This window comes from Ochotona curzoniae, unplaced genomic scaffold, assembly GCF_017591425.1.
Source record: "Ochotona curzoniae isolate NIBS_2020 unplaced genomic scaffold, NIBS_Ocur_1.0 contig_883, whole genome shotgun sequence".
In the NCBI taxonomy this organism is placed as follows: domain Eukaryota; kingdom Metazoa; phylum Chordata; class Mammalia; order Lagomorpha; family Ochotonidae; genus Ochotona; species Ochotona curzoniae.
This window is the reverse complement of record NW_024466599.1, coordinates 71,629,602-71,652,790: the sequence shown is the minus strand read 5'-3', so window position 1 is coordinate 71,652,790 and position 23,189 is coordinate 71,629,602. Positions and strand designations below refer to the sequence as shown.

General features: G+C 44.7%; 2 protein-coding genes and 1 non-coding gene across 4 annotated transcripts in view; 2 read left to right on the top strand and 1 right to left on the bottom strand.

Annotated features, from left to right (window-relative positions):
* RNF149 (ring finger protein 149) overlaps window positions 1–22,965 on the top strand; it is a 31,034-nt gene extending 8,069 nt beyond the window's left edge. Inside the window, exons 2-7 of one of the 2 annotated variants that reach the window (XM_040993817.1) lie at window positions 2,700–2,950; window positions 3,739–3,807; window positions 8,111–8,193; window positions 10,309–10,405; window positions 14,181–14,382; window positions 22,715–22,965. In XM_040993817.1, coding sequence (XP_040849751.1) covers window positions 2,700–2,950; window positions 3,739–3,807; window positions 8,111–8,193; window positions 10,309–10,405; window positions 14,181–14,382; window positions 22,715–22,761 — 749 coding nt within the window. In that variant the 3' untranslated portion in view covers window positions 22,762–22,965. Of the gene's footprint in view, window positions 1–2,699; window positions 2,951–3,738; window positions 3,808–8,110; window positions 8,194–10,308; window positions 10,406–14,180; window positions 14,383–16,980; window positions 18,940–22,714 lie in introns of those variants that run through there. The other variant, XM_040993818.1, reaches the window with a different exon arrangement.
* Window positions 18,963–19,072, top strand: LOC121165491. The gene has a single exon (XR_005885272.1). It is a non-coding gene; the product is annotated as a small nucleolar RNA SNORD89 (small nucleolar RNA).
* On the bottom strand, window positions 19,576–20,749 carry LOC121165334 (inositol 1,4,5-triphosphate receptor associated 2-like). Its single transcript, XM_040994042.1, is given in 2 exon segments — window positions 19,576–20,109; window positions 20,111–20,749. Coding segments are annotated over 2 exon segments (1,131 nt in total). The 3' UTR covers window positions 19,576–19,617.
* Window positions 22,966–23,189: the final 224 nt, after the last annotated feature.

Below are 23,189 nucleotides of genomic sequence, written 5' to 3'. Positions count from 1 at the left end.
CCCCACCCCTCCTCCTCTCAGCCCTGTTCCTCTCCCCAGAGGCTCTCTTGGTCCCTGGTCTCTGGAGTGGCTTTCCATGGGTAGCACATAGACATGTGTTTTAACACCGGTTTGCTGTCCAGTCAGGCTTGTGTGCTGCTTCTGTTACGAGTATCGTCAGTGTTTGCCAGGCTGCTGCTTTTACCTGTGTAGGTACTCGCTCTGCAGTGTCTATGGCTGCTTTATGTTTGATGGCTATTTATACTGTAAGAATAAAATTTTAGAAAAAAATTGACAATATCTTTGTAGATATTTCTTTCTTTCTTTTTAAAGACTTATTAAAAAAAAAAAAAAGACTTATTCAGAGAGGCAGATCTTACCTGCACTGATTCACTCCCCAGGTGGCCGTAGCAACTGGAGCTGAACAGATCCAAAGCCAGGAGCCTGGAGCCTCTTCCAGGTCTCCCATGCAGGTGCAGAGTCCCAAGGCTTTGGGCCGTCCTCGACTGCTTTCCCAGGCCACAAGCAGGGAGCTGGATGGGAAGCGGGGTATTTGGACACGAACTGGCAGCCATATGGAATCCTGGTGTGTTCGAGGAGAGGACCTTGGCCCCTAGGCTACTGCAGTGGGCCCTGCAGATACTTCGTAGTGTACCTCCATAAGGACGTCGGTGTGGAGCTGTACTAGATGTGGAATTGCTGGGTGTATGAGGTGTGCCCATTATAAAAGTGTCCCTAGCTATTGCTTCCTGTAATTCATTGCCCCAGTCATGTACAGTTACTCACGCCAAGCAGGTGCTTTGCTCTTTTTATCTTTCTGCCGCCGGCCACCTTACATCTCTCCTGCAGCCTTCTTGGGTTTGGGAGCCAGTTGCTAGAGTGATTGCCAGGAGGCGCAGGATTTCTTTTGGAGGTGATGAAAACATGAAAGTGTTGAGTGAAGCCAGGAGCCTGGAATTGCATTCAGGTGCCCCACGTCAGTGGCAGGAGTCCCAGCCATCACTGCTGCTTTCCCAAGTGTGTTATAAGGAACTAAATTGGAAGTGAAGTGGCCAGGACTTGAACCAGCTTTCCGGTCACAAGCTGCTGTGTAACCTGCACCACAGTGCTGGCCCAAAGGAACTAATTTTTTTTGTTTGTTATGTTACATCTTTTCCCAAAGTAGACCTTTTTTTTTTAAAAAAAAAAAATCTCATTTATTTTGCTTGTTTGTGAGGCAGAGAGATTCCTGCCATTTGGTGGTTCACTCCCCAGGTGTCTGAACCCAGGAGCCAGGCACTGGGTTTGGGTCTTTTGGAGTGTGTGGCAGGGACCCTAACCACTGGAGTGGCTCCTGCTGCCTTCGCAGTCAGCAGCAGGAACTAGGACTCACACCCAGCCTTCCCAGCGTGGGGCGCCATTCCAGATGGGGTCAGGTGCTGTGCGTGCACTTGGTCCGGCTTACTGGAGACGCAGATAGCTCCCATCTGCTGCTCCATTACAGATGCTGGACCAGGCTGAAACTAGTGTTTAGGAACTGTGGCTCCACGTGGGTGTCAGGGCTGCCTCACACCATTGCCAGGAAGCTGGAGTTGGAAATGGAACTCAGCTGGGAGTCCCGTTAGACTGCTAGGCCTCAGCCCTGGCATCCAGATGGCCACTATCAGGAGCAGTATCTTGGTGGCCTTTCCAGATGCCTGTCCTTGGAATTCTCCTCATCACCCTCGATTCTTTCAGAGATCTCAATCTCTAGGCTTTCCAGTCAGCCCATTGTTTCGTGGGATGTTCATGTGTCAGTACTACACTGCTTTATTTACTTGTTTTGCTGTTTAAAAATTCTTCCTGTTCATTTCTCCCTAAACAGACTTGTGAATTAGCAATGTTTAAGATCGTAAGAACACTCTTGGGCTTGGTGCCATAATTTATGTGGTTGAATCTGCCTTGCAGGCATAGGGATCCCATATGATTTGTTTCCCAGCTGCTCCACTTCCCAATCCAGCTCCTTGCTTATGGCCTTGGGAAGCAGTAGAGGCAGACTCAGAACCTTGAGATCCTGTACCTGTGTGGGAGACCTGCAGGAAGCTTCTGGCTCCTGGCCTTGGATAGGCTCAGCTCCGGCAATTGGGGCCATTTGGGGAGTGAACCAGTAGATGGAAGATCTTTGTTTCTCCATCTCTCTGTAAATCTGACTCTCCAATAAAAATAAATCCAAAGAAGAAGAAGAAGAATACTCTTGCCAAAATAATTCTTCCATTCATTTTAGAGATGATTATTGTCATGCTTTTCTGGGTTGTTTTTGCTTGCTTGTTTTCGCTTTGTCTTGTGTGTACTCATGCTTTCAGTGAAATGACAGTGTTTGAAAATAATTATGGGGGATTCTCTTCTTGCCTCCTGAGTTTAATCAGCTTGCTTCTAGATTGGGTATTAGTGCTGAAGCATAGAACTGTCCTGTGGGATTCTTCATGACTGTGTTTATAGATTTAGGATCTTAGAAATCATTCTGAAACTTAGTTTTGTCATCTTAACTCTGAAACCTAAGATCACCGATGCTCGTTTCCAGGAGAACTGGTCTTGTTTTCTCTTTGGGAACGACTGTTTGTAATTGGTGTTCACCTTGAGGCTTATCCATCTCACTGAAGTGTCCCGTGTGTGTAATGGTGTAGACGGGCATGGTGCTCCAACACGGCTCATTCTCTCTATTTTTAGGGTCTTTATTCTGTTTTTTCTTGTTTTCCCTACAGGAACAGGAAATATAGTGGTCATTATGATTAGTTACCCAAAAGGAAGAGAAATTTTGGATCTGGTGCAAAAAGGAATTCCAGTCACAATGACGATCGGGATTGGCATGCGCCACGTGCAGGAGTTCATCAACAGTCAGTCTGTGGTGTTTGTGGCCATCGCCTTTATCACCATGATGATCATCTCCTTGGCCTGGCTCATATTCTACTACATACAGCGCTTCCTGTACACGGGCTCACAGTTTGGAAGGCAGGTAACTATGGCTAACTCGTAATTTTGCTTTCTCAAAGATAATTCATAAAAATGAGATATATTTATATTCCCTGAAGCTGTTGTGTTACTATCTTGTTAGTTTCATTATCATGCATGTTTATTGTAATTTTTTAGAAGTAAGTTTTTTAGCTGGAATACAACAAATTTGTTGTGGGGAATTGGATTCCTTGAAATTTGCACAGTTGATTTATGTAAATAAGGCAGTTTGTCCTTTTTGGGGTGTGAGGTGGAGCAGGCCTGCTGCCTAGAACCCTGCTGCTCTGCCTAGGCCTATAGGCCAGGAGCTAAGAGGGAGGGGACCCCGCTGAGCTGCTGTGCAGCCACCTGCTTTAGGAGCTCCTGTCTCGGGCCAGCAAGGAGCAGCGTGCCCACTCCCAGGCCCCGCAGCCACACCCAGGCTGCCAGGCCCCCGCAGCCATGCCCAGGCCTCATTCCCTACCACTGGGCTTGGCAGGGCTCTTTCCTCTGCCAAGCACTGTCTTGCTAATGATAACCAGAACATTTCATTTCTTCTTCAAACATGGAACTGAAAATAAGTATTCTTGACCAAACAGCTCTTCAGTTACATCTGGCTGTTATTTACATTAATACTTGAATGGCTTGGTTTTTGTTTGAGTGTTTTCTTATTTACTTGTTACTGTCAGTGTAGTCATTCAACTTTGCTTTGTAAATGAGTTTTTTTCCTTTATAGTTGTTTATATTATTCGTGACTTTTAAAAATAGTGATTTAATTAAAATTTCATCAAATGGTGGTGTTTTTCTGCCTAGAGTCATAGAAAGGAGACAAAGAAAGTAATCGGCCAGCTTCCGCTTCACACTGTAAAACACACGGAGAAGGTAATGGTTTCCTGACTTTCTTTTGCTTTCGGGATACACTCTGTAGAATGTGTCTCTAATGTGAGGAATTTTCCTCCAGGCTGCTAATTCATGATATCAAGCTGGTGGAGCTTAAATAAGTTTGGCACAAGCTTTCATGCAAGAGTTCATTTTAAAGTTTTATTTATTTTTATTGGAAACGCAGATTTACAGTGAGAAGGAAAAGACAGAAAGATCCTCCATTGGCTTTTCACTCCTCAGGTGGCCACATAGGCCGGAGCTGAGCCATTCTATAACCCAGGAGCCAGGAGACTTTCCGGGTCTCCCACACGGGTGCAGGGTTAAGACTTTGGGCCATCCTCAACTGCTTTCCCTGGCCACAGGCATGGAGCAGGATGGGAAGGGGGACTGCTGGGATTAGAACCAGTGCCCATATGGGATCCCAGCATATGCAAGGCGAGGACTTTAGCCACTAGGCTACCGTGCCAGGCCGAGAATTTTAAAGCAGTTTTGGAATAGGGTTGATCTGGAATCCAGGAGGCAGAATCCCTGCAAGGAGAAAGCTTGCAGGTGCAGCAGCATTTGCTCTTTGTCTTGTACACTGCTGCTCTGCTGTGGAGTGTCAGTGTGGAAGTGTTAACTGCTGTGCTGCGCTAAGTTCTTTCTATGTTTGTTTTCATTTCACTAAATTATTGAGACTTAAAAAAAAGGAATTTAGCTTGTCGTGCATATGTGCTTCTATGACCTACTTAAAAATTAGAGGAAAAATAGCACGTTAAATTATCGACCTTTTTAGAAATCTGGAGACTGGTGTTCACGGCTCTGGTGAGCACATGTAATGTGAAGATACTCTGGGGCATCATTGCTGGCTGTCCTTCCTTCCCTGATAACTTTTCTTGTGCCTTTTCATTTTAGTAATTTGTGCAAGGTTCTGGTTTCTTTCCACATGTATTGAACAGAACAATATTGACAGTGTATTAAGCCAAAAAGGGTTAAGAGAAAAAAAAATTACTTCTAGGGGCTTAATTAGCATCTGATCCACAAATCATCACACCTCTTTGGGGAGCGAGTCTGTACTGCAGGTGACACTGCACATGTTCATCATCGTAAGTCACAAGCCCGCACTGTCATGTCCTGGGAACGTGACTTAGGAGAAAATCACTATCCTTAAACGTAAGGATACAGTGTGCGTTACTGAGCCGAGTCTTTGAGGATATAAATAAATGGATAAACAGTTCCTTAACAGTTTTGAAAATATGTTTCTGGGTTTTTTGAAAATCATGCCTGGATAGTCCCGAGAAATAGCAGTTTTTACATTTTAAAATTGTACAGAGGGCCCAGCATGGTGGCCTAGTGGCTAAAGTCCTCGCCTTGAATGCACCGGGATCTCATATGTGCACCGGTTCTAATCCCAGTGGCCTCACTTCCCCTCCAGCTCCCTGCTTTTGGGAAAGCAGCCGAATGTCGCCCAGAGCCTTGGGACCCTGCACCCCGTGGGAGACCCAGAAGAGCTCCTGGCTTCTGCTCAGTGCAGCTCCAGCTGTTGTGGCCACTTAGGGAGTGACTCATCAGATGCAAAATCTTCCTCTCTGTCTCTTCTCCTTTCTGTATATCTGATTTTCCAATACAGTTAAATAAATCTTTTTTTAAAAATTGTACAGAAAAATATTTTTCCATCTACCTGTTAAACAGCTTCTGGGGTCATATGCATTAGGTCTAACACTGTAGCCTAGTGGCTAAATCCTTGCCTTGCATGCATCGTGATCTTGTATGAATGCTAGTTCATACCTCAGCTGCTCCATTTCCCGTCCAGCTCCCTGCTTGTGGTTTGGGAAAGCAGTGGAGGACGGCCCAAAGGCTTGGGACCCTGCATCTGCAGGAGAGAACCAGAGGAAACTCCTGGCTCCTGACTTTGGATTGGCTTAGCTCCAGCTGTTGGCAGCCACTTAGGGAGTGAACCATCAGATAGAAGATCTTTCTCTCTGTATCTCCTTTTCTCTGTAAATCTGACTTTCCAATAAAAATAAAATTTTAAATAAGTTAATAAATATGCATTTACCGACCATTATTAGGGACTTCAAAATTATTGTGGTATTTCTGCATGGCATTTGCTAAGTAAGTGATAGTATTTACTGTCGTTGCAGGGTAAAATTTTAAATGTCTGAAGTTAATTTTAATACAGACTTTGATAATATTATATACATATAAAATGGAGTTGTTCCTGCTTCTTTGTTAATGGATGATGTGTATTGCCAAATACTATTTTTTTGAATGATTATCCAAGGATTGTGTCACTGCCTTCCATAAAACAGATTTGCCAGAGTGGCAGCCATATGGAGACAGCGATTTTTGCTTCTGGAAGTCTGTCCCCGGAACCCCAGGACAGAGTATCGTGTGGGGCTGTCTCGGGTCAGATGGCTGCTCTGACCCCGGCTGCCTGGTGGATGGGAGCAGGACTGTGCAGGCAGGTGCAGGCAGCACCCACAGCAGGCGGGCGGGCCGACCCACCAGCGAGTCCTTAGAGGGGGAAGTGGTCACAGTGCTGCCCCCTCCTCAGCAGTTTTGGATTTTCTGTACCTTTGTTAACTTGTTGGATTAAAAAATCATTATTTAGTTTGTAATCTTTTTTTAAAGATTTATTTTATTTTTGTTGGAAAGGCGGATATACAGAGAGGAGAGACAGAGAAGATGATCTTCCATCCAATGATTCACTCCCCAAGTGAGCGCAACGGCCACTGCTATGCTGATCCGAAGCCAGGAGCCTCTTCCAGGTCTCCTATGCGGGTGCAGGGTCCCAACGCTTTGGGCCGTCCTCGACTGCTTTCCCGGACCACAGGCAGGGAACTGGATGGGAAGCGGGGCTGCCGGGATTAGAACCGGCGCCCATATGGGATCCCAGGCGTGCGAGGCAAGGCGAGGACCTTAACCACTGCGCCACCACACCGGGCCCTAGTTTGTGATTTTTTTTTTATGTCTAGTTAGATGAACCTTTTTAGGTATTTACCCACTTACCATTTCTCATTTACAGATTGTTAACTCTATTTTTTTAGCAAATTTATTTTTTAATGGTATCAGAAGACAGCTTATTGAATATATATTTCCTTCATATTTTATGTTTTGTATCAGGAAAACAAATTATCATGCCACAGCAGGCATTTGCATGTCTATGTATATATCTCTTTAATACTTTTTTAAAAAAGAATTTTCTACATATTTTTGGAAGGTCAGATTTGACAGAAGTAAAGATCTTCCATCCACTGGTTCACTCCGCAAGTGGCCGCAACGGCCAGAAATGAGCCAATCCGAAGCCAGGAGCCAGGAACTTCCTCTTGGTTTCCCACACGGGTGCAGGGTCCCAAGGCTTAGGGCCATCCTCTACTGCTTTCCCAGGCCACAAGCAGGGAGCTGGATGGGAAGTGGAGCAGCCAGGATACGAACCAGCTTTCACATGGGATGCCAGCACATGCAAGGAGAAGACTAGTTTACTGCACTGGGTATTAAAAACATGTATGTTGGTTTAGTGTTTAAATATTGTTGATATTTGGTTAGGTAATCGGTGACTCTACAGCCAGATTTGTTCAATATGTTTTTAAGAGTGTATGTATTTAGTTATTTATTTTTACATTTTATCATTTTAATGTGACAGAACACTCCCACTCACCAGTTCACTTCACAGAGACCCACAGGAACTGGGCTGGGAATGGCTGAATTCAGACACTTGGGGCGTCATGGCTGCCTTGAGTCTGCATTCGTGGAAAGCTGAGTTGGGCTGAAGCCTGGCCTCCACCTCAGTCGTTCTCTCTCTCTCTCTCTATTTTTTTTTTTTTTTTTTAAGATTGAGTTAGTTGTCTGGAAGAGTTAGAGACCACAATAGGGAGATCTTTCATCTGCTGCTTCCCTCCCAAATGGCCACAGTGACCAGAGCTGTGTCAGTCTGAAGCTCAGGGAGGCATCTGGGTCTCCTATGGGGATGGAAGAGCTCAGGCACCTGGGCCATCCATCCTGCTGCTTTCCCGCGCATGTTAGCAGGAAGCTGGATCAGAAGTGAAGCAGCTGAAACTCAAACTGGTTCTCACATGGCAGGCTGGTGCCACCTCAGTCTCTCTTCATGCACAGTGTGGGTATTGTAGCCTCTAGGCCACACATCCACCTTTAAAATAACCTTTTGATGGTGACAAAAGTAAATACAGAGTACAATTATTTCTGTTTTAGTTTCAGATTGTACCAATGGAGAATATTGTTCCTCATTTAGTCAGGGTTTAATGAGTTGAAATGATACAGTGCACACCAAAGTTAACAGTAAATACTTCTCATCTTTTTACAGGGAATTGACGTTGATCCTGAAAATTGTGCAGTGTGTATTGAAAATTTTAAAGTAAAGGATATTATCAGAATACTGCCATGCAAGTATGTTCTCTTTTCTAATGAGCTATTTAAAATTACATAATACATTTCCTATAAGAGTTATGTATCTTTATGATAAGGTTGTCTCATCTCTTAAAAGAGAAACTTCAGTGTCATTTTAAAAATGTTTTGCTTTGGAGACTCATAGATGACCATTAAGTTTCATTATATATTTTTATCATGGGTTGGCTCATAATCAAGGCTACATTCCAATCCCAGGAGTTTTAATCCACTTTTAGCAAGGCAAAAGTGTGCTGTGTTAGGACAGAAGAAACTAAGAAAGAAGAGTGCAGGACCCAAAGGAGAGGGCCCCGAATACCCAGGGAGAGAGGCCAAGTCACAGAGGTGCCAGGGTGGGCAGGTTGATCTGCCACTGGTTGACTGCCCACATGGCCACAGTGACCATGACTGACTGGGTGTGGCCAGACTGCATCTGCCACATGGTGGCAGGGACCCAAGTAATTGTGTCATCCTCCTCTGCCTTGCCAGGCACGAGAGTGGGAGTGCTGGGCCCGAAGCAGAGCAGCCAGAATTGCAACCAGTGCTCATGTGGGTTGCCAGGATCACAGGTGGCATCTGGCCCTACTGATTTGCACCTTGGGTTTTGGTTCTTTCAGAAGTAGTATAAAATGAGTATTTCCTCCTTTACTGTAGCTACAGTGGGGGCTTTGTTTACCAACAAAGTTTGAGATTTAATGGGATACTTGAGTCCAAACCTTTTTAATGATTGCTTGGTTTATATAACAAGATGACAGTTTATGAGCATGTATTGCAGAATATTTTTGCACCAAAATAAATTTACCCTTTTAGTTCCATTTTCCATGTTTTTGGAATATCCATGCAAAGATACTTGCCAGATTAAATTCTTGATCATTCTTTGAATGAACTGAAGCAACAAGTTTCAGAATAACAGGATGAAAGTTTTCTGAATAAAAGTAGCTGTCTGAAACATGGAGCCACTGCTGTGGGATTGGTGCAGTGGGTGTTTAAGGCAGTGAGGTTGTGCTCCCTGCTGGTTTAGAGCACGTCGTTGTCTTGCAGTCTTGCAGCAGTGCTCAGGAGCCTGCAGGGATGGGGAGAATGCACTAAGGAGGATGCTGGCTGCGGGGCTGGAGTCTACCCTTGATCCTCTGGCGCAGGCCTGTTACTTGTGCACACTCTCAGTCTCCTTCTTGGGGTTGGATCCCCCCCTTTCCCCATTTTTTCTTGTGTTCTATGTAACAAAGTCCCCAGTAAGGCCAATTTTCTTTTGTGTTTTTGTAAAAGATCTATATGTATATATTCCTTTTGTGTTTAGTCAGGATGGATAGGCCAAAAGACAAACTGGACTATAAACATTGGATTTCTGTTTGAAGAAAGTATCTTCTGAGAACAATAATAGTCACGTACAACAGTTCCGTGCTGCACCTGGCGCTGTTGCACACATGCTGTGTGTGCCTGCGAACACCGCTGGTGCAGGTGCAGAGAGCACAGGAGCCTCCTTCCCGTTGCAGCCCTCAGCTTGCACAGCTGCTTTTGAGCCCAAAACCCTGATTTTCATTGTAAGAGGAAAAGTTAGCCATGTAAGATGCATAAGTAAAAGAAGAAAATGTTGAATGACCTTTTCCTTCCATATATATTTATGGAAATATATGATTGATTTATGTATTTTTGAAAGAGTTAGAGGGAATTCACTAGTTTATTCCCTGGATGGCCTCAACAGCCAAGAGACCCAGCTTAAGGCAGGAGAAGGGAAAAGTATTCTTTAAGCTTATGACTAACAGATGTTCTGTTCGTATTTTGCTGTTTTCATTGAAATCATTTTGGGAAGTCAATATCAAAATCTGTTTCTTAGCTTATTTGTGCTACATTCATTCCCAGAAGGCCTGTAATTCACAGTGGCACATAGAGAGTGCAGCCTGGCATGAAGTACACATGAGCCATGCCCTTCCTGGCCTGCGGGGAGGGTGTCACTGCACACCGCAGATGAGCAATGAGTTAGGACAGGTGACTGGCCGATTGTTGCTGAGGTATTGTCAGATAATTGTAATGAGAAGATGAGTTAGAGAATGTCTTATTTCCTTTATAGAGTTTATAAACATTTACTCTGAGACATTAACACATACTTAATTTTTTTAGGCATATTTTTCATAGAATATGCATTGACCCATGGCTTTTGGATCACCGAACGTGTCCAATGTGTAAACTTGATGTCATCAAAGCCCTGGGATATTGGGTTTGTTGCATTTTTGTTTATATTCAACCTTTGCCCTGGTTCTTCCTGAGGGATTCCCATTCCATTATTGACAAGAGGCAAGAGAAACTGATGAGGTGCTATTCCCACATCGTTATGGTTCTCCGAAAAAAACATTGCTCTGTTAAAACGAGTTCCTGAGGCAATCCAAAATAAACGTACTGAATGTATGATAGAATGATATGCCAGAATTTATAATGACTTGAGCAGTGTGCTCTGGTAAGCTTTACTGCAGAATGTCTGCATGTAGTCAGTTCTGAATAAACCAGAATCAAAATGAAATTTAGGGATCCTTGAACTGTTTTGTCTCATACAGCACATTTGACCTGTGAGGAACCTGAGGCTAACACTTCCCACATCACCATCCTGTCAGTCCAACAGGCTGTGACCCTTAGATGGTTATAGGACTTTCCTCGGTAGACATGAGTGCAAGGTGCAAGGGAGACCAGGGTGGCAGCTAGCCAGTCATGTGTCAAGGTGCCTTATCTGTGTGGTCATGTGTCCACCTTGGTGGACAACGTGTTCCCACCCAGCTTTACTAACTAGGTATTTGGGCCCAGAGTCTGCTGAGTAACTTGCCACGTTCCCACAGCTAGTCTCTCAGACATGAGACAGCTTGATGACAGGCTCCAGCTCTTAACCACTGCCTTACCCAGGGAGGGCAGCCACACAGGGGGAGAAGGTTTTTCTGGTCATACTTTTCATTGTTTTTACAGGCTCCATGCAATCTTTTTTTTTTTTCCCCATGCAATCTTTTAATGTTCAAAATACTCTATTAACTAATGCAGTTTTAAGGGCTTTTGGGGAAAAAATGCATATTAAAAATATCAAATATATTTTCCTGTTGCTAAACATATGTGAGAAGGTGGGGGCGGGGAGAGAGAGAGAGATTTCCTTTGCTGGTTCCCTGCCCAGGTGGCCATAAGAGTCGGGGCTAGGTCAGGTGGAAGGCCAGAACTCCAGCCAGGTCTCTCATGTGGCTGGCGGGTTCCCAGGCACTTGGGCCGTATGTCACTGCTCTGCACTGTGCATCAGCAGGGAACTAGACTAGAAGTGAAGTTGACAGGATCTGAAGTAGTGCCCCAGTATGGGAAGCTGGCATTGCAGGTAGCAGTATAACTGGCTGTGCCACAACACCTGCCCTGAACAGCACAGAAATATCATGGTCGTGTTACACAATTCAAGGCCATAATAGCCATGTAAGACTGTTTGAATGGCGTCACTAAACAGTTGTGCTTCTTTAGAAAACTTGCCTTCTGAGCAGCGGGTCGACTTAGAACGTTACACCTTCCAGATTAAGGTGTCCTCGAAAAATATTTAAGAAATCTCCACCTTGATGGCTACTATACTTTCCTGTGAATTATGGGGTTTGTTTAAAGATTTATTTATTTTTTACTTAAAAGGCAGATTTGACAGAGAGAGAGATCTCCCATCCACTGGTTCACTCCGCAAATGATTGTAAAGGCCATAGCTGAGCTGATCCAAAGTCGGGAGCCAGGAGCCTCTTCTGGGTCTCCTGTATGGGGTCAAGGTCCCAAGGACTCAGGCCATCCTCCACTGTTTTCCCAGGCCATAAGCAGAGAGCACGGTTGGAAGTGAACCAGCACCCATATGGGATGCTAACACCACAGGGCAGAGCCTGCTAACCCCCGTACAGCCCCTGGGAGTTACGGTTTTCAATGCAAGTTCCAGAATACACCTGCTTCAGTGACATACAAAGGGGGAAGATCAAATTTCAGGAAACATCTTGCTGGAAACTCATTCTGAGATGTCTAGAAAGTTTGTCTTTCCTCTGGAATTTATAAATGTTGCTTGTTCAGGATTGTTGATCATACAGCTCTACCTAGCATGATACAGCCTTTCTTCATGAACTTGGGTTCATCGTTGTAAATTGTACCTTAGAGAAGAGGGTAGGCCTTCTGGGACATTTTAAATACTGGACTCCTGGAAGCTTTGGGCAAAGTGTGTGTTTTTTTGTTGTTGTTGTTGTTCTTTGTTTTAAAATTTAATCATTTTTTTTAATTGAAAGTCAAATCTACACAGAGGAGGTAACAGGGAGAGTTTACTCCCCAAGTGGCTGTAACAGCCAGAGCTGAGTCAGTCTGAAGTCAGGAGCCAGGAGCTTCTTCCGAGTCTCCCACACAGGTGCAGGGTCCCAAGGCTTTGGGCCGTCCTCTACTGCTTTTGCAGGCCACAAGCTGGGAGCTGGATGGAAAGTGGAGCAGCTGGAACACAAACCAGTGCCCAAATGGGATCCGGGCAGATGCAAGGCGAGGATGTAGCCACTAGGCTACCATGCCAGGCCCTGGGTAGTTTTAGAAGCTCACTCACAGCTGTTTCCTTTATTAGGGGATAATCTTAGCCCTGTTTTTCATTTCTGGACACTTACTTAAAATGTGTGTCCCTGACCTTAGCAAATGGACTTTAATCCTAACTTTTGCATGCTTCATATTTTATAAGTCAGGATCCTTCCTTTTTCAGAAGGTTGAGCTGATTTCTAAGGATGTTACTTTTGGAAGTCTAGGATGTGTGTCCCTGGAACTTGTGTTTTTGAGGAACAGCAACATGTGGTACTTCACTTCTCAGCAGTGTGCTGGTTATTGGTTGTCTTTGATGTTTCCCGCTGGGCTGGTAGATGGTCACCCCTGCCTGCCCTGTACCAGGTGCTTGGGTTAGGTGTGACTGCTCTGCCCTGGTGACCAGCTCAGTCCTCACAGCCAGGTAGACAGCAGGATCCTTTGGCTTGCATTGTCACCACTGGTTACCATTGCTTTCACTCATTTGGCAAGCATTGATCAAAGCAGTGCCGTCTGAAGTGTTAGAGCTTTTCTTGGTCTTTTGGAGCAGAGAGCTCTTGAGGATTTCACTTTTGATCTGCTGGGGCTGGACTGCACGCACACACACACACAGAGTGATATACACTAGCAAAGGGGCTGGGGGACACACACACAGACACACAGCATGGCAACAGAGGTGTGTCTGAAGTGCTATCTAGGAGCAACTTACCTGCCGCCTGGGAGTGGGAAGTTCAAGAGTTTATATTAGAGGGCTGCTGAGCCGGGAGTCAGGTTGATGACATGTTTGTGAATTGAACTATGGAGTTGGGACTGACAGGTAGTTAGGTTTGGGTAGGTATTGAGATAAACAGGAGACAGCAGGCTTTGGGCCTTGTGGGGTTGAGGGAGTGGCCGTGTCCTGCAGGAGCCCACACTGAGTTGGTGCAGGTGGCACCACCTTCGGCTCTCTGGAGTGCTCCCAGGGACTGAGACTTTGTACTGTGATGCTGATGGAGTTGCCAGCCTAACATTATAATCTTCAAAGTAGGTAGTGAAGGGAAGCTGGAGGTGGGATGCACCTGAGAGACAGTAAGGAAGATGACAGAACTGATTTTTCTTACTTCTTGAGAAAATTAAAATACAATATGAAGCCCTTTGTTCATCTTTGAAAATGTAGTGTCTAAAGCGTTGTAAGGCAGCAGTTAATTCTTGGTTATGGTCATGATGTACGGCAGAAGCAGGAAAACAGAAGGAAGCTTTCCATTATGTCAGTAGGTGGTTCCAGAGGTAGCGTAGCTCGTATCAAAAGGGAAGAAATAGAATTAAGGACATGTTGATCTTAGCAGGCTGCTTAGGAGACGTGGATTTTCTGATAGTCTCAGATAAGGAGAAGTGAGTAGCGTGGGAACTAGGAGCAGCATGGTAGATGAGCTTTGAACCTGTTGCTTAGCGAAGTATTTTTCTTCTGTCCTAATCTCCAGGGGGAGCCTGAGGCTGTGCAGGAGCTGCCTGCTCCCGAGGCCACCCCAGGAAGCATTTCTCCGGTGACTCTGCATGTGAGTCTGCAAGACGAGGATGACAGAAGTCACCCGGGCAGCTTGCTGTCAGCATCCACAAGCGAAGCTGTGCCACAGGACCCTGCCGGCTTGAAGGAGGACGCAGAAGAAAGCACAGCATTGCTCGGTGAGTGCTCGCAGCGCCTGCCACGCTAGGCTGCCAGCGGCAGGCAGGAGATCAGAAAATGCAGAAGCACATGAAGGAAAAAATGAACCCCGACACCCTGGGCAGGCCCGGGTGTTTTCTGTGCTTGAGGATGGGAAAAGATGCTAAACACACGGCTGTGTTTTTTACTAAGTAAAGCTCCTTTTTCAAGAAGCAGCTTTTTAATCTATTTTAACATATAGCTGTGTGTTGCTGGCATTTTGGATTTTCTGTCATTTCCTTTATGATGAGTGACACCTTGTAATCAGGCTGTTGTGTGTGTTTAGCCCTTGGTGAGGAGGCTTCTGTTGTCTGGCAGGTGAGCGACAGCGCACTGCCCACTTGTGTCATGGATGCCCTTAACCCTTCCTGTGTGCGTCACTGTGCCACTCAGGAAGTACCCGTCCCTCCCTAGCTGATTCTGTGAAGATACCAAGTATCCATATGGACTCTTACACTTAGTTACTTGTTGAAAATGTCGGGTCTTTTTCATCTATTTCCTCCTAATTTCTGCATCTTTCGACTTCTTCATAAATTTTATTACATAGAACTTTTAAATCTGTATGGAGTTTACCTTCCCCTTTCATTTTTCTGCCTTTAGTAGCATGCTTGTTTAGGATGATGTTTTATTTCAGAATTAAATTTTTGCTAATCATTTCTTGGCCTTTTTGCTAAGATCAAATGTAGGTTTTGGCTGGCATTTTGCTAATAATTGTGGACTTTATATTTTACATTTAAAATTTTAGTGCACATAATTTAAGATATGATTTAACTAATCAGTTTTCCCCCCAAGTATTTAACAGTTGTCCTAATATTGTGTAGTAAATAAATAATAACTTGCAAATCATGTTTTAATATTTGCAAGGCAAAGCAAATTCATACATTTTTGTTCTTTTAAAAGCATTCTGGGCTATTACTAATTTTTTTTAAAGATTTATTTATTTTTGGAAAGTCAGACTTACAGAGAGGAGAGAGAAAAATCTTTCATCCTTTGGTTCATTCCCCAAGTGGTTGTTATGGCCAGAGCTGAGTTGATCCAAAGCCAGGAGCTAGGAGCTTCTTCCGGGTGGCTTTGAGCCATCCTCAACTGCTTTCCCAGGCCACAGCAGGGAGCTGGATGGGGAGTGGAGCAGCCAGGATATGAACCAGTGCCCTTATGGGATCCTGGCACATGCAGGGTGAGGACTTTAGCCACTAGGCTACCGTGCCAAGCCCTATTACGAAATTGTAAAGATTAATCCTACAGTTATTTTGCCACAGTAACAGAAAATTCCATCAGAATTGCTATTGCCAACTGGGAAAAGTTGGTGTTTCTTGAATTTTGCTCTTTTGGACAAGGAAGCATGTTTTTTCCCCAAAATAGTAAAATTCCAGCTAAATCATATTCATATCAAAATGTTTAAATAACTGTGAAGCTAAGAAAACATGAAATGCTGAAACTGCAGTTTGAGATGAGTCTTAGGAAGAGGAGAGCGCTTGGGGAATGCCGCAGTGGTAGAAGCTGACCTGTAGGAGCATCTTCCCTCAGCTGCTCTCGGAACAGTGTATTTTATTCATAAATGGCGTATTTTTAGTGTGTGGAGTTAGGCTGGGCCCGCTTGTTGGTGTCTGCCAGTGTTGGTTAACTCAGGAGTAGATTTGGTTTCTCTAGTACACGATTGTTGTAGCTTAGAAGCATTTACCCTGACTGCAGGACCTTGGGGAGCAGGCCCAGGCGCTTCCTGTGGACACCGGGCTTCCTGTGGTCTCCTTGGGCGAGGCTGTGAGGCCACGGTTCCCCTCTGCGAGCTCGGCATTTGTTTTAAGTGTTCATAAAGCTAAAAGCTAAGTGTAAGTTGTAATGCATATGTTGCTTGACTTGATTTAGCCATTCCATGGTGGATGCATATTTGAAAACATGGTGTACACCAAAAATATGAAATTTTTGCTGCAATTATGTAGTTTTTCCAATTTAAAAAGCTGGTGTTAAAACTGGGAGGGTGCGTTTTAATGAGTACTACTTCACCATTAAATTTTTTTAAAAAAATTTTAATTTGCAAAAAGGGTATTTGGTTTTGTTGCTGTGTAAGAAGTATTATTCTGTGGTCATCAGAAGCCATTGGCCCTGAAGTGGTTTCGCACTCCCTGCTCGCTGTGCTGTTGGTGATACCCCAGCTGTCTGCATTTCATATAGCTCTTGTGCTTTCTTGCCATCTATAAAATGGAAATAACAACATGCCAGTGTGTCTGAAAGTCCTCAGTACTTGAATGTCCAGGAAATGTGAGCTGTTCCTTTCCTTAGTCTCCATCCCCACTGCCACATGCTTGCTTCTGCAGATGCTGCAGTACCACTGCCTCACGCTGTGTCTCCGCGGCCCCAGGCTCATCAAGGCGCTGTGGGGCTAAAACTGGCAAACCTCCCGCATTGGAAGGTTTCTCTTTATTGCTGTCTCCCTGGAATCGGTTGTCATTTTTGCACTTATATCTTCTGTAATTTGTTTCCTAAATTATCTTTAAATGAGAAGCTATGTTTGTGTAACTGAAACTTGGGATGGGCTGTTGTCCAGCCAACATTAGATGGCTTTTGTTGCTTTCTTGCAGACACTGGCAGGAGTGACCCGCAGCACGCAGGACCTGACTCTTAGCACATGTTCGTGCTCACAGCGTCTCGGACACCTTGGGCTTGAACTAAAGGACATTTTTATTTTTTTTTAAGCACATAGTTTGTATACTTGAAAGCAATGTCCATTATTCTACCTTCAGGTTCTGATTTAATATGTGAAAGGCTAAGATATTTTATTCTTACAGAGGTTTTTGATTAGTCTTTATATTTATCTACTAAAATAGCATTCAGGATAACTGTGCTTTCAGGTTGTCGCAAAGATGACACCAAGTGAGGCACTCTACTGAAAGGCAGGTGTGCTTCCAAATAGCTACATGGTACTATAGAAACAAGGTAATCCTATTTCTTAGGTTTTTAAAGTCAGAACACACAGATTTGTTTAGATAATTGAGATAGAATTGTTTAATTCAGTAATTGGTCATCTGGGCTTTCCCTGGTGGAAAGACATTTTAGGAAATTTCCAGTTAGGAGATGAGAAATCTGCAGCCTTCTTGCTCTTCTGTTTGTACATAGAGATTTCAGACCTGGGACACCTTTTCCTTGTTTGGAATTAGAGAGCAGCACTAAAGGACTTTGGGCTTTACATTTTTTCCCTTTTATTGCATTCTTTCTTATGACACTTTTGGGAAAATTTGTCCAGTGTTTCCTATAAATAAAACTAAAATTCCTTACTGCACATGAGCATTAAGTTCTTCATGGCCTTGTTTGTGAAATGAAGTAGGCATATCCTACTTTTTTCAATGATATAATATATTGATTTCAATTATAATTTGATCTTCACCTTTAAGTGTGACATGGGACAGTTTTATTAGAGAGAGGCAGAGAAACAAACCCAGGACACAGATGGCACAGCTTCCGTCCACTCCCCACATGGCTGTAGAGACCTTGCTGGCCAGAACCAGGAGCTGGAAATTCAACCCAGGTCTTCCACCAGTGTCACAGGGACACCGCTACTTGAGCCGTCACTGTTGCATTCTAGAATGGACTTTAGCACGAACCTGGAAACAGGGCAGACCTGTGACTGAAGCTGACCCTTCGATACGGGGAATGGGCATCCCAAACAGGGTCCTAACCACTGTATCAAATGCCTGCTGCTGGGTGTTTCAGCAGACACCCAGCCGGCTCCTGCTGCTGGGTCAGAGAAGCAGAGGAATGTGCAGCTTGCGGGCCTGCTGGGAACGTGATGACGTAAGGCTCACTTGCGTTCCTTTGCAGGTGAAGTCGGAGCTGAGGCATTCGTTCCTGGTTCCTTCTGAACGGATTACTGTGTGTTTTGTAAACAAGAATAAATGTTTATTGACAAGCTTAATTTTTTTAAATTGTAAAAAATTTATCCTGTAGCCTTGACTAGGATAAAGGGTGTATAAAACTTGATTTTTTATTCTTCATCTCTATCTGAAATGAGTAAACAGTTTTGCCAGAATAAACTGTGTGATTAGAGTCAATGAGAAATTTCAGAAATAGGAAATGTGTCTTGCCTTGAGCTTCACAGTAGGTTTCCATAATAACAGCTGTATTTGAAATCTGCCCTGTGCTCTCAGAATGTCCATCTTGGTTAGGGGAAGTGTCTTAACTAATGTGGAGGGGTGATTCCTTAATCAGTTGTCAAACTCCACTTCCTGTGCACTCTGGTCACACAGTTTATTCTGGCAAACTCTGCTTCCTTTAAATAAAAGGTAAGAGGCTGGAATCACTGTCATCTTCCCTCTAGAAACAGTAGTCTAATGAAGTCAGAGAGCTCCTGCTTTGACGTTTTTTAACTTGGAGATCAGCAGTGGTGGTGAGGCTCGCTGCGGATCCCTGCCTCCTGGCGTCTTCCGTCGAGTGGACATCCAGCAGCAAACCAGAGCGTCAAGAACCGGGAAGATGGGACACACGGGCAGGTAATCATTTCCTTGTGCATGCTGTTTTTTAGAGATCTTGAATATACAGCCTTTCCTGAAAACCCGCTTCCTGCAAGACTGAGGAATGATGACAGTAAAAGGCCGAATTGCAGTGTCTGTCAACAGTTTGCTCTCTGGGCACACGATGACAAAATCTCCTGAAGCGAACTACTGGTCTGACCTCAGTGATGTCAGGAGTGGAGCTTCATGCTTCATGTGGAAGCTTTTCTAGATGAAGTTGCCAACAAAGGCATTCCCAAAGAGATGATTGTATGTTTTTTTCCTAAGAGGCAGAGAAAGAACACTTCCCCTTCACAGCTTCAAGTCCCCAGACTCCCACACCAGCCAGGGCTGGGCTGGCACCTAAGGCAAGAGTCGGAAACAGCAATGGAGGTCTCCAGCCTGGTGGCAGGAACCCAGTCACTTGAGCCATCATCGCTGCTGCAGGGTCCGTGCATTGTGCAGCTGGAGTCAGAGCTGGGGGTTCAACCTAGACAGTCTGATGGGGGCAAGGATGTCTTTTTTTTTTTTTTTTTTTTAAACGCTGTGGCACAATGTGGCCTGGCTTCCCAGGCTTGTCTTTGAAACCCAGGTGGAAGCTGCAAGGATGCAATAATTCTTGGATCCTGCACATCTGCAAACCAGCACTGCGTGCAAGCTGCCACCAAGGTCGGCTGCCTGCACCAGCCATTGCTGGGCCCACCTGCCTCATGCTTAGATACATGGAGTGTTTTACTGATCCAGCACAGGGCAGCAAACCCTGCTAAGAGCTCGGTTTTTTGTTTCTAAGTGTTTGTTCTGGGCCTCAAGCATGGTCTTCTGTTCTTCTGCAGCATTCATACTATTTTTCAGTTGTTCCAGTTCTTCTTTTAACAGATTTGTTATAATAGCCTGCTGGGCACTTTTCACCTGAAAGTGTCGCTCAGCACACTCCTCTGACAACTGCCCGTTGGCTTCTGCCAAGGTTTCTATTGCCAATTTAAACTTAGGATTTTCCTCTTCCAACTTTCGCTTGTTGAAATGTAGGTGTGCCACGTAGTCTATCAAATCAGACACTTCTAAGGCTCCCTGTGATGAGACATCCATGTCATCTGTGGTCCCTGAAACTGCCCTGCCTGAACTGATGCTGTCCCCCAGCTCAAAGACAGAATCATCAGCGATGCTACTCAACCTGCTGGTGACTCCTGCACTGGAACAACATGTGCTCCGGTAACGAGCCATCAACTTTGACAATTGTCTGGAACGCCTCCAGGTCCACACTGGAGTCTCTTTCTTCAGGGTCAAATATGTTCTTCAGCTCCTCGAGGTCATGCTCTTCAGCCTCTGGGCTCATGTGTCTCAGAAAATCTATTACTCTGCCCATTCCTACCGAGCCTCTGTGGGCTGTGTCCCATGCACGAAAAATACCAGCCAGCAGCTGGTCCTCACAGGTCCCTGGGGTGCTGTTGGTGACACCATCTCTGCCGTCATCACCTCCCGGTTTCCATTCATCATTCAGAGATAACCGCATCACCACCAACTCCTGAGGACTCCAACAGTCAGGGTTTTGACCAGAAGCGGAACCAGGGTCAATTACGAAGGTACTGGAACTTCTTTCAGTGCAGCAAGTGTCCAAGTCCTCTTCCAAGAGGAGCTTGCCTTGTCTTTGTGCCAGCCCAGGTGGGTGTCTGCACTTGGTGCTTGATGCCCACTCCGAGCTGTTCTCGAAACGTGGGGGATGGACAAAGGACATTTCACTCTCAGGACTGCTGAAAGCAGGCAGGACTGGCGTCCTTGGAGATGCCACTTCCGGACAAGAAATGAAGGTGGCAACTTTGTCCAAACTTGCAAGAAGCGAGGTGGGCACAGGAAAGCAAGCCGCCATCCTCTTTCTCAGCAGCTCTTGGACGGTTCTTCTTGCTGTGGACCCATGGACTCTCAAAACTGCTGGTGTGGTACTTGCTTATCTGCTGCACTGGATCCGACGCAGCTTCTCTCCTCTGGATGGCTTTGATTTTTCTACAAATGCTTTCCACTGGGTTGTGTCGTTTCTCAGTCCCCTTCCTCATTGCAGCCATCATTGAGTTTCTTCTGGTTGACAGAGAAATAATGGCTTATCATTCACTGCCTTGACTCAAGACCGAGAGAACCCTCTTGTGCCAACACAGTGGAGGAGGCGCATGGATCAGCTAACAGAGGTGGTGGGGGGCAAGGATGTCTTAAACAGCTTAGCCAGACACCTACCACAGAACTGTATTTAAGAAAATGTTGGGGCCAGTGCTGAGGCTCAATAAGTTAATTCTTCACCTGCAAGCAAATCATCCCATGTAGACACTGATTTGTGTCTCAGCTGCTCCACTTCCCATCCAGCTCCCTGCCTGTGGCCTGGGAAGGCAGTAGAGGATGGCGCAAAGCTTTGAGACCCTGCACCTGGAGGAAGCTCCTGGCTCCTAGCTTTGGATCAGCTCAGCTCTGTCCATTGCAGCCATCTGGGGAATGAGCCAACCAATGGAAGGAAGATCATTCTGTGTCTGCCTCGCTGTAAATGTGTGTTTGAAGTGAAAATAAGTCTAAAAAGGTAACTGTGACCCTTTGAAAACACTGGGGCTTGAACATGTAGTAAGCACCTGTGTTCCTTGAGATGTGCTCACCTAATCGGAAGCTGTTAAGACTGTAGAATAGCAGACCTTCAAGAGTACAATTCCCCAGAAAGGTCACTTCACTAGGCAGCAGTCTCTCTTTACATTAAAATGCATTTGCTCAGTGAAAGCCAAGATTAAACATGTGTTCCTGGCTAGTATTGAATTACATTTTGGTTAAAACTAGATTCCATAGCCCAGCATAAGCCCTACTTTGCAACTTAGTGCAGCACAGGATGTTGGTTTGACTCAAAGCTAGTTCTGTGGTGTTTCATGTGCTGCTATGATGCAACAACCAATTAATTTGAAGACACCTACGCCTTTCCCAGCTAGTAAAGCTTTAAAGTACTTGTCACCATTTAGTGTTCAAAAATGTCAGCACTGCTTGTTTTAAAAGTTGAATGTCCATAGTATCACTGTGAGCCAGACAGCTACACTTGACCCCTGTCTGCAACAAGTATCAAACTTATGAATTTGCCCTGAAAATAGTTAAGTATTGACAATAATAGAGAAAAGTGAATCCTTTCCAGTGAGTTGTGCTCATGTTATGAATAAACCTAGCAACCCAGGTGCTTCTGTGGGCTGCCTGCAATTACTGTGGCCAGCTCTACACCCATTCTGTTGGAGCATGCTGGGAGATGTGTTAAAACACTCGTGGCTGCATCAAAAGATAGGGACGGGCACAGGGTTCACATGCCACTCGGCACACCTGCGGCTCTTAGCACAGTGCCTGTGTTCAAGTCCAGATCTGCTAAGTCCACATCCTGTGATGCCCAAGTGTTCCCTGCAATAGCTTAGCCTTATCTGTCCTAAATAAGCGTTCAGGGAGTGAACCAGAGGGTTGGAGATCTCCGCTTTTCTGCCATTGATGTAAGGTGAGCAAAATGTTTTACTAGATTAGATGCAAGATCCTAGACTCTTAATATGTAAAGAGTTCTTCCTGTCCACTTATTTTCCAGAGCTTTTAGTGTAAAAGATCTCAGAAAATTGCATTTAAAGAGAGGATTCATTTCTTGGGAGTGTGAATCGTAAAAATTACACAATAATAGTAAGCTACAAAATTAGGTGTGAATGAATATATGCTCTGAAATTGCCTGATACCATTTTTTAAAAGTTGCTTAAATGAATAATGGACTTAGATATAAGAACAGAACCTTTCCTCTTGAAATTTCTGCCCGAAGATATAACTTATAGCTATCTTCTTTTAACAGGTGATTTGAAGATATTAAAGCTTGAAGTTAGAACTGGGAAATCCTGAGAACTCAAGGTCTACACTCATAACACATAATTGATTGTAGTTATTGAACCCAGGGTCATAGTTCCTTCTGTTGCAGCTCTGGCCATTGACAGCTACTTGGGGAGTGAACCAGCAGATGAAAGATCTTTGTCTCTCCTCTCTGTAAATCTGCTTTTCCAATAAAAAACTTTTAAATCTTTGTTTGGTTTTCTAATTCAGCATGAATACTGTGATCTTTCTTGACTCAGGCCCACCCGAGGCTGTGCCTGCTAGGATCTGAGCTTCCAGGCCCAAGCACAAGTCTGCATCCTGGCCACCTGTGCTTCCAGGCCCACACGAGACTGCTCTTTGTTCTAGCTCACATTACAAAGACAGCCTTACTTATGCCATCATTTCATAGTTCTGTTGGCACCATCCCTGTTCAAAATGGCCTCCATTTGAATTGGCCA